This window comes from Solanum pennellii, chromosome 3, assembly GCF_001406875.1.
Source record: "Solanum pennellii chromosome 3, SPENNV200".
In the NCBI taxonomy this organism is placed as follows: Eukaryota; Viridiplantae; Streptophyta; class Magnoliopsida; order Solanales; family Solanaceae; genus Solanum; species Solanum pennellii.
In genome coordinates, this window is record NC_028639.1 from 52,930,070 (window position 1) to 52,941,451 (window position 11,382).

At 33.5% G+C, this 11,382-nt stretch overlaps 1 protein-coding gene across 1 annotated transcript; it reads right to left on the minus strand.

Annotated features, from left to right (window-relative positions):
* Window positions 1-3,815: 3,815 nt before the first annotated feature.
* LOC107014400 (ras-related protein RABH1e) lies at window positions 3,816-8,235 on the minus strand. Its single transcript, XM_015214292.2, has 6 exons — window positions 6,005-8,235; window positions 5,828-5,898; window positions 5,462-5,550; window positions 5,130-5,241; window positions 4,442-4,532; window positions 3,816-4,259 (listed from the first exon to the last, which is right to left on the minus strand). Exons 1-6 carry the CDS (start codon window positions 6,119-6,121, stop codon window positions 4,116-4,118), a joined length of 624 nt encoding a protein of 207 aa, XP_015069778.1. The 5' UTR covers window positions 6,122-8,235; the 3' UTR covers window positions 3,816-4,115.
* Window positions 8,236-11,382: the final 3,147 nt, after the last annotated feature.

The window sequence follows — 11,382 nt, forward strand, 5'->3', positions numbered from 1 at the left end:
TTATTTTAGCTTCTTAGAATACTCTTAGTTTAGTAATTTGATCATAGATGTTCTTGTGGTGATGACTTCCAGATTTTGGGGAATAATAGATGTTGAATTTTTAGAAGTTATTGAATTGTCTTTTTATTAATGAGTTAAAGTCTTCCGCATCGTATTTTGTTCATTATGGTTAAAATGTTAAGGTTTAGATTGGTTGGTTCGCTCACATAGGAGGGTAAGTGTGGGTGCCAGTCGCGGCTCGGTTTTGGGTCGTGACATTTGCCTTGGGAACTTAGGTTAGGGCTAGAAACAAAAATTATAAATAGGCTCATAAAATCTCCATTCTTCATCTTTTATCGACAGAATAAAATTGCTCTCAAGTCTCGCACAGGCCAAAAAGCAAATTAAAAGAATTGTATGTTCTCAATTCCTTGATGAATGATGATGGTGTGGGTATACCGTCAATTCGCTGGAAAATTATAATTTAGTTAGATCAAAATTTTAGTTATATAATGTTGATTCCCCTTATTCTGTACTTGTTTCATATTATATAATACTCCGTTAGATCAAAATTTAAGTTATATAATGTTGACTCCCCTTATTCTCTTCATGTATCTACTTGTTTCATATTTATTGACAAGGACTTCGTAAATATTTTGATTCCGTATAGCGAACTAAACTTCCATGTCGAATTACATTTTCAAAATTATCATCTTTTCCGTAAGTTTCATACATTAACTAACACTCTCTTCATATTAAAGAACACGCCGACGCTGAGTTGACCAATTGACCTTAATGCGCAGTTGGCCAAATATTTGTTACCAATTGCCAACAACAGTCACGTGTACTTTTAATACAAAGACAGTTAATAGTTTAGACTTGTAAAGAGAAGAAAGAATAGTTGAGGTATGAGATTCAGAAAAAAAAGAAGTTTAAATTACATTGAATTTGAACGACAGATGCTGAGCTGAAGAAAACAGAAACAGAGGAATGAAACAAAAACAAGTAGTTGATAAGAGTCATCACATTATTCCTCTTTCTGATTTTGAAGAAAAGATTATATTTAACATACTTGTGAAGATCCCGCCACGATAGATTCATAAGAATGCCATGCCCGTTTGCAAAACATGGAAGGAAATTTTCTCGAGAACTTGTTTCATTGAGCAAAATTTCAACGAATCAAAATCAGAGTTACTGATACAGTCAGGATATACAAGGCATATGAAAACGAAATTGATTGAGATTGGAAAAGATCTTGAATGTGAATCGCGTGATCTTGGACTAAATAAAACACGCAAGATTCATTCTAGTTGTGATGGATTTAGATTGAAGAGCGAGCCATATGATTTCTACTTTGGGAAACTACGAGTCATAAATCCCGCGACAAAGTTCTGCATCACTATCCCTGGATGCCCTTCGCATTGTGAACATGGAACATGTAGTGCAGCCCTTGTATTTGACTCTTCGACAGAGCAGTATAAAGTAGTGCACATTGTTAAGTACTGTTTTCGTTTCTAAATATTCAATCCTAGCAGTGGGGAAGAAAATCAGAAATGGGAACGAGTTGATTCTGATCTGTGGGAAGGTCTAATTAATCAGCCATTCGATGTTAATTTTTGCTGGAAGAATCTAGTATCGATAAACGGAAGGATTCTGCATTGGTATGTTAATTCGAGTGAGTATGTCGTTTTGATGGATGTAAAAGAGGGGAAATTCAGTATCGCCTATCTTCCAGAACGCGATGAAGTGGTTAATAAAACTAACAATTACGCGTTGATCCAATTGGATGGATTTCTCTCTTTTATCACCTGTGATTCTGAGACGACAATGGATGTTTGGATTTTGGAAGATTTTCACGGACAAGATTGGTCCAAGAAACATACGATCGTAGCAGAATTAACACATTATGTATGTCCATCCAAATCAACGCGACCAAATGAGAGATCACTGCCAGAAACTGGGAAACTTGTTGCTGTTGGTGGCACGAGGAACGGTGAATTGTTGATTCTTAAAAACCAGAAGAACTCAAAGGAATACTTATATGATACAAAGAGTAGGGTGATGAAGATGTTTAACATTTATAACACGAGGAGCTCGTAATCTTTCGTAATGCCTAAGGAAAGCTTCTTTTCGATGAAGAGGATCTGCTAATGTTGCGATTTAATTTGGAGATCGATGAGCTTAAAAGGAACGACATGGATAACCGATTCTAGTTTGCTTGGGACTAAGGCGTAGTTGTTATTTTATTATTTATTTTTTTAGTATTCGTAGTTGGTACATTTGTTTACTTTGGCTTGTTGTTTTAGATTTTCTCCTTTACACCTTGTTTGGATGGTTGTTGAATGTTTGTTTTTATCATTATTAAATGCTAAATGTTATCAATCGATTTGGTGCAATCGCGTCATTACTTTAATATATTCTTCTCTTTGATCCTACTTTTTTATATTTTCTTAATTGTATCCTACTTTTTTTGTTGATTTATCATTCAAATTGTTTTATCTTATCGAAATGCTATATTCATTAAACAATATATTATGGTATAATACAATACCATATATTATGAAACAATACCTAATAAGCATCCAAACAAAAGTGGGAGCAAAGACAAAAAACAAAGAGATTAGGTAATTTCTTTCCATCTATCCTAGTTTTGATGAACAAAGAATATCTGATACCTATTATACTTATTGTTAATGAAAAGTAACAAGAATTTTCCAACTCTAGCAAGCTAATCCCTTAGACCCAAGTAGAAATCTCCATATTCCTAGTTCAACTTCACTAATCAACACAAATAATTCCTTAATATACTTGATTCCTTGATACTTGTTAAAAATTCTATCTAATTTTCACCCTTCCGAGTAAAGAAATGAATAGATAGGGCTAAATCTAGTGTTTGCAACCTCACAAATAAGACTGTAAGCAAGCAAATAATCACAAACCAAATAATAATAAGCAAGATAACCTGATATTCAATCACATAAAAGTCATAAGAGTCTAAAACCCCGAATAATAGGTTTAGCTACTCATACTAGAAGAAAAAATGCAGTATGAAATATAATTTTAAATAGTTCAATATTAAACAAATAAGAAGTTTCAAACTATATGGTGAAAATCTCTTAATCCTTGCAATGTTAACTAGAGATACTCCTCCTAGACTACTCAAATCAACAAGAAAAATTATCTAATTCATATTTGTATAACTTTTAAAATTTGGATACCCTTCCGCTGCCAATTTCATGGAGCGAAATCATGGAGACATTCCAATTTTCGTCTCCCCATTTTCATTTTGGGGAGGGAGACATACTTGTTCCTTTTTCAGACTTAGCCAAATAACCTTGTGTTGCCTTTGTCCTGCCACCGGTGCACATTTGAGGTTTGAAAAGTGAATCGAACTACTTTAAATTATTTCTTAGGTGATCAATGTTGAGCACAGTCGCACTGCTATTATACTATCATGTCGGTGCATACATTAAGTATAAATTGCGAGGATCATGATGCTAGTAAGAGGTGTTAGATATCTTGTGAAATTAGTCGAGATGTGTGCAGCTAACCTGGATCCCCAAAACCCCAACCCATACTTTGGCCCAAAGAGGCAAGGAAACGAAGAGATGATGTTCTATGAAACTGTCGTATGATGGCAGCAGCAAAATAATGCACAAGGAACCTGTAATGAATTGATTATGAAGACTTGTCATTATATTCAAAAACTGCACCTCATGAGTGTGTCTGTAAATAACATGCAGGTGTTATGAGAACTTTGATAATGAAAAAGAACTCCCTGTAACTTGTAAGTAATTGGTGTATCTATAAACTACATGTGGTGCAACAAACTAAAATGAATGAGAAATACGCATGTCATCTCATCATATATTCAACTAGGAGATTGATCCAGCATAAATGGTTTCTGAACTTGTTAGGAACCATCACATATAAACACAAGGAGTTTCGTAGAAGCCTTTAATCAGATACCTCCTTGATAAAGTCTAACAAAGTGTTGTACATCATGAAGAAAAATCCATGTTGCAAACCTCATAAACTAAGAAATTCGCTATTCTGAACACCCTAAAATAACTGGATGCAACTGTGTCTTTGCATGTTTCCTACTTCTGTCTTACTCTTCCTCTTAAAGTACAAATCTAACATGCACAACCTCCACCTTGCTGCTCTGATTGGGATGTATTTGTTGTAGGCTTCAAATTAACGTCAACCATATCTTCCTGTTTTGTGGATGAAAGTGTTTCCATCCCCGGTAAGGCTGCAGCAATCTTTCGGAACAGAGGCTGCAATTTTCAATTTCATATTCTTAGTATCATGCTATTCAAGTACAAAAAGAAGTTATTATGCCAACTCAAATATTTTGAGCAAAATCTAGTGATCAGGATATTTTATCTTCAGTATAACTTGACCAAGGGGCAAAGTAATTTCAATGGAAATAACAGAAAGGACTTGACTGTCTCTGTACCTTGATATTGAATCCAGCTTTAGCACTGGTTTCTACATACATAACTCCAAATTCACGAGATTTAGCATCTCCCTCTTCTGTGGAAACTTGCCTGTTTAAATCAGTATCATTTCCGTAAGAGAAATGGTGGAGCAAATAAACCATAGTCTAGAGGAATCAAAATGCAATTTCCTCTTCTTGATAATCTCTTATAGGAACATTTTCTTCTTTTCTTCTGTGGAAAGAAATTGGACCAGAGAAGGACATAGCAAGAGATGCAGATCTACATAAATCTACTACTATTTACTTTAGAAAACTGAACATTTTAGTTGGACCAGTGTCTCAATACTGAAGACTAGGTACTCAGACAAATTCCCATCAAATGTCAATCTACCAACTATGGAAATCTCTACTCGAGTGAAAAAAAATCATGACCATAACTCTCTTACAGAACATATTGAAAAGCGAAATATATATTACATTTATGCAAATCCATGCTAGATTCTGACAGAGTTCTAGGTCTGGTTTAAATCTCAAGTATATACATCTAATTTTACTAGGTCCCGACCAGAAGTAAAAAAGGAATTGATAGGTGGTAAACAATTTATCATACACAGAATACGGAGGAAAATAACGTGTAAGAAGTACATTGATGCATGAGTAGTAGGTAAAGCAGTTGTCAAACAGAAAGGATCCATCCAGACCCTACCTTTTCTCAACAAGATCAGTTTTGTTCCCAACAAGAACAATAATGACATCACTGCCTCGTTCAGTGCGTACTTCTTCGATCCATTTTGAAGTGTTCAGAAATGATTGGCGGTCTGCAGATATAATGATTTATCACCAAAACTTTGTTCATTGAACATTAAACCAAAGAAATGAATAATCAAACTAATTATAGAAAAACAAAAAAAAAAAAAACTAATTATAGAGAATCAATTGCTATAGACTCCCTAGGAACCTTGTAGTATGACCAAATATGAGTAGGGCACAAATATGCGTCGAAACATTCTGTGGGAAGAATATCAAGCAATCACTTACTGGCAACATCATATACAATTACAGCAACAGAAGAATCTCTAATGTAGCTTGGAATAAGACTTCTAAATCTTTCTTGACCAGCAGTATCCCTGCATCGTTTCAGATATTGCATTAGAAACGAATTCATTGTTCAATATCCATAGTCCAAAAATCCCAATTGACAAAACCATAGAGTTATGTTAACAGAGAGTGGTCTGTCCAATCTCGACTGTATTTCCCCCAAATCTGTTTTCCACTATATACCTAATTCACCATTATAGCTATAAGTAAATAGGTTTTCTGTTTCATATTTTGTCAAGTAAATCCTACTGATAACTTGAAAACAAACAAAATTACAAAAAATAAGTTGCGAAAATGAAGCCTAACCAGAGCTGCAGGCGAACTGTTCGATCTTCAAGGTACATTGTCTTTGATAAAAAATCAATACCAATCGTAGCCTGCGTATAAAAAACAAATAAGACCCGTAACCAACACGTATTTATTTTCTAATTTTGGAATCAATTGCTCTAGCGATTCCAAATGGAAAGAAGGAGCAAGAGATACCTGATAAGTGGTGTCGAATTTATCGTACATAAAACGAGTAATTATACTGGTTTTGCCCACAGATTGATCTCCCAAAAACACCAGCTTATACTTTGCTAATGGCGATACCACCGACATTGGAACCAAAATTCTATTGAATTACCCTTTCTTCTTCTTTCTTCTTCAAAATACAATTTCTCTCTCTCAGATCTGAATGGGTGGAAAGAGAAAATTAAGGAAGATAAAACACTTCTCTGCCTCTCTTCGAATTCTCTCTATATATAATACCACTAACCGCCAACTCCATCAAAGCTCCACATTTCCCCTTCCTCAATAAATTAAAAATAAGGAAAATTACACTAGTTAAATAACAAAAGTCACTTTTATTTTCTTCTCTTTTAACATTCCCATACATAACTTCACCATGCATTACAACGTTCGTGGTATACAATGTATCCACTGCAAATGGTATTGTTGAAACATAATTCAACTATTTCAAGATACATAACCATAAATTAAAATCATATAAATTTAGGTTCAAAATAATTGAATTATCTATCAACAATAAAATTTGCATAAGACATATTGTACACTAACAACGTTATAATGTATCTAGTACACATAAAGTAATGTATTCGAATATTAAAAGAGAAAGAAACCTTTTATAATTAATTTAAAAGCAAATCTTTTCTAAAATTATGTTATTTAAGTTGTGTAATTATGTATTTTTTTCTAATTTACTTTATTTAGGAAGGGCAAAAGTGGAGCTTGGGCGTTGATGGTACAAAATGCGAAATTATTTTATCTTGCATATACTTGGATACATTAGATACCTTAAACTATTTATTTTGTCATTTATATCATAATGATAAAACAAATTATCTCATATATATGGATTAACTTATTCTAAGATAACTTATCCTAGGATAGTTTGTTCTCCAACAAACGAGGATGTCTGCTACGAGCAATAAGAGATAAACTTATACACTATGTCTTGGATTAAAAACAATAATGTAATTAATACCACAATTATTAGTTTTAGCATTTATTTTTCAAATAATCACTTAACGTCCAAGTTAAATCAAATACTTAAAAGGTGGAATCATGGAATCGCGTGAGCAATCTCTGTATTTAACTCTGTTTAACTCTTAGTTCCTCGGATAAAAAACATGATTACACATGTGATATTTTTTTGAGCAATCAGATAAAAAGCATAATTACACACGTTTAAAGTTTAGGAACACATGCCTTGGGAGGTTCGTTTTGAAGTTTAGGATTTAGAGTTAGTTCGTAACATTACACGAGTTGTAATCTAAATCCATAACTTGAAGGTTAGGATTTAGAATTAGTTCCTAGTATTGAAAGAGTTGTAATCTTAATTCATAACTTGAGGTTAAGGAATTAGAGTTAGTTTCGTAGGTTGTAAAGTTTGCAATCTGTGTTTTGTTAAGGCTCAGTGATTTAGTGAAGTTGAAGTTACATCATGTAGAGGTACATGTCATTGGTTTTACAGCTTTTGAGTCAGGTGTTTTTCACATAAAAATATTGTGTTTTTATTATTTTTACTTTTTCGTTGGAACACGCGAGGTAACCGTTCCACTCATAGGAGAATATAGGCCCTAAAATACCTTAAATTTTTACGACCATGTTTAAAAATATAATTAATTTTCTCATTTTATTATGTAGCACAATTGATTAGTGTATTTTATAATTAATCTAATCTAATTAAATTCCTAGATTAAATTCCAATCCAAATTTGAATCCACCAAATAACCCCAAATCCCACTTCCTAAAAATCACATTAAACTAAGGGGAAATAATTTTAGTTCTCATTTGGATGTTCTTCAAGATTTTCAAATTTTCTTATGGTGATTTTGTTTTTCCTTATATACTTTCCAAATAAATAAGTAAATCTAAATTCAAGTACAATAAATGATTAGTATAAATCATTGAAAAAGGTTATCATAAGTCTCAAAATGATCAATTCATGATTTAATGATAGAAGAAGGGCCTTATCTGTAGTATTGTAGTCGAAGCCAATTTGGGAGCTGAAGAAGTCTTCAATGGAGTTGAATTCATGTCATTGGTAAAATCTGTAAAATGCCAAAGTGAATATCATCCAACCTTCCCCATCTCAGCTTTGTGGTTGTCAATCTGGTTAAGGTTTGGCTGAAATTTGCACTGTATTGGAGTTGAGGATGAACGGCGGTAGGTTGTAGTCTCTTATACAGAGACCTTTTACTTCTTAGTTGATATTTGTTTAGCTAGGGTATTGCACTTTTATATTGTTCATTTTCATTGTCTTGGGCTTGGGTTGTCGGCCCAAGCCAATCTTGGATTGTTTCCATTTAAATAAATGAATTTCAGTCCATTTCGATTAAAAAAGTACAATAAATGATTTTCAAAACGATTTAATGATGGGTAATATACGAACTCACTTTTTAGATTTTTAAATTGAAATGTGAAATTCTTCGGATTAAAAAATGGAGTTTCAATGATTTCATTTAGATTTTTTTATTTACTAAATCAACAACTAAATTAAATTTGGTCAAACCACATTTACTTCGTAATTGATTAGAGACTCTGGGGGATTATATTTAAAGATTCAACCACTTACCACTTCTAAAAAAGAACCCCAATCTTTGAGTCTCAAAATTAGATAATAAACTTGATTTTAGTATATGATATGATTTTGAGCTGGAATTTAATTGGTGTTGTATTTCAAATGTAAACTTATTATACATCAGTTGAATATTACGAAAAAGAAAAATTGGTTTAAAATATAATGAACACCATTAAAGTTTGGATGAACCTTTTGGAATGAACTGACTCGATCGTTATGAGTAGGCCAATTTGGAAAGAATTTGGGCAACAGAATTCTTGGACATTGATTTAAATTATTTTGACTTGGCCAACCTTACAAAATTTGGGACAGGTGAGGTCTAGAACTATCCAAGAAGGTGGGGTCTATTGTTCATGTTTGGTTGATATGTTCTACTGCAAGACATTAAATAGTCCCTAAGAACTTATGAAATTGAATTTGGTTAAGTACAACTCCTGAAATTAATCTTGGTGTGCAAGGTGTCGGAACGTCAAGAAAATAAGTTGTTTGTAAAAGGGACCTTTTCTCCAAATGTTTAACGTGTAATGTTGTGTCGATCCCATCATAACGGTTCTTAGATTGTTGTAGTGGGGTAAACTTTCACTATGATGGCACCTCTATAGTGGATTGAGCCACTATAATGAGACGAATCAGGTTTTAGTGTAGAAACAACCTCAAACCCCTATTTTCTGCACTTTGTACTCTTGAACTAGGGAGAGTGATTTTGGGCAGTTTGCACCTATTTTTCCATGGAATTCTTTTGGTAATTGTAAGAATTTGACTCCTTGACCTTATACACTATCTCTTGAGCCTTGGAATCTAGGTTATTTGTCTTAGAGGAAGGTTTTGATATGATTCTATGGTGGAAAAGAGTCCTAAGTTACGAAAGATGATCATATTTTGATCTGACTTAGGATTGATGATCATTCGAGTAAATTAATAGGTCATTCGTGATTGATTGTTAATTATATTATTTGTTTTAGAGCATGAAAATGTCAATGTACTTCAAGGAGAAAACTCAGCTTATTTAGATTATTCAAGAGGTTTGATTCAAGGTAGGTGATGGTTGTATATTTTTTATTTATGTATGTGTGCATGTCTACTACTTAAATTATCATATGTGCAATGGATGGTAGAGAAACATATAGAATGACATCATGTATCTAATTTCATGTAATGAAAATGTTATTGTGAGTTCTAATTTTCAAGTGGTATATATTGTTCATTGTGCTATGTGAATCAAAATGATTGTTGCATACTCAGTACGACACCGATACACTAACTATGAATGAATCATGTATTGTTCTGATACCTAGTTATAGATAACTCATGTACCATGCTGGTATATTAACAATTTGGATTTGGGTTGTGTGAGAGGATAAGTTATGTAATGATGATTCCATGTGGGGACTAGAAATTTGCATTTATGATCAGATGAAACATGTTTCATGCATTGGTTAATTCATGTATTGTTGTATCATGACCAGTGGTTGATAGTCTATGTGATTGATATTGCTATTATATGCATTGTACTGTGTTACTTCTTTAAGGTAAACTGTTTACATTCATATGTTGAAGTCCTCAAAGGCCCAAGTTAAAGGCTAAGTAGGTGTTTCACCTACTTGACAATATATGGTCCATAATTGGCCAAGAAAGTCAGCAAATGCACCTACATTTAAATGGGATAAAGTTTCTCTTTTGGTGTTTGTTAGCTTAACAGAATAGCCTTAAACAACTTAGGGTTCTTAAATATCCCCACACCCCTTTCACGTAAAAGTTTAAATGAGAGTTTAAGTTATTAAAGTACAAGTTCAGAGGATAAATTTCCAGAAACTAAGTTAAGGCTACTGCCCATTTTTGCCTCACTTTAAATATTGAGTTAGGGTGGATATTGTTGTATATATTTGTCAAGAACTCACAGATGGTGATGAATCCTTGAGTACAATATTTTCTTTTTATGCCGAAGGATTTTTGTGGATTGATAGTGGTTACCTTATGTATATTGTTGTTAGGGGCAGCTTGGTTATCTTGGAAAAAGGTGTATAAAGTTGTATTAATATATAGAAGAAGGTCATGGTGAATCACACCATTTATGTAGGCATTGTAGGCCTACTGTTTTTCAAGTGTTCAGGTACTGTTTTACGAGGCCCTTAATGAGAATAACTGCTAACATTAGTTTAATCATGAATTATATTGTAGATTAACACACCAAGAGAGGCTGAATCATCATGGTATCTAGGCTATTCGATTCCATATTCCTTAGCATGAAATCTGATTATTGTGATTAATATCAACAAAGTGGGTCCTAAGTTCTTATAACACCCAAAAACTAGTAAGCTAGAGCCTTAAGTGAGGGTTCTAGAGTTTAATATGAGGGATAGATTCATAAATGACTTCCCAAACTAAAAATGGAAGTTTTAGGATTAGGAAGTCAAGGTATGACCTCTTAAGGACCAACCAAGAGTCCTTGAGAAGGACCCAAAAAATCCCTAAAATCTACCCAAAAATGGGCCACCTACGGATGGGACTCACACCGAGTAGGTTGACCCATACCCCGTGGGAAGGGGTCATAGGTAAAGTTTAATTTTTAGAGTTACAGTACACAACCCACCAAGGACCAGTACGGTCTTTATACCCACCCATGGTCCGTGAGTCGGGTCTCTTGGGTGAGGCAGTTTTGGGGTTAAATTGTTTTATGTTAGGGACTCAGGGGTTAATTCATTATTAGTTAGGGGATAAGTGGTTTCGATTTATTAGTAATAAGAACACCTATACAAACCTAATATACCCCTAAATA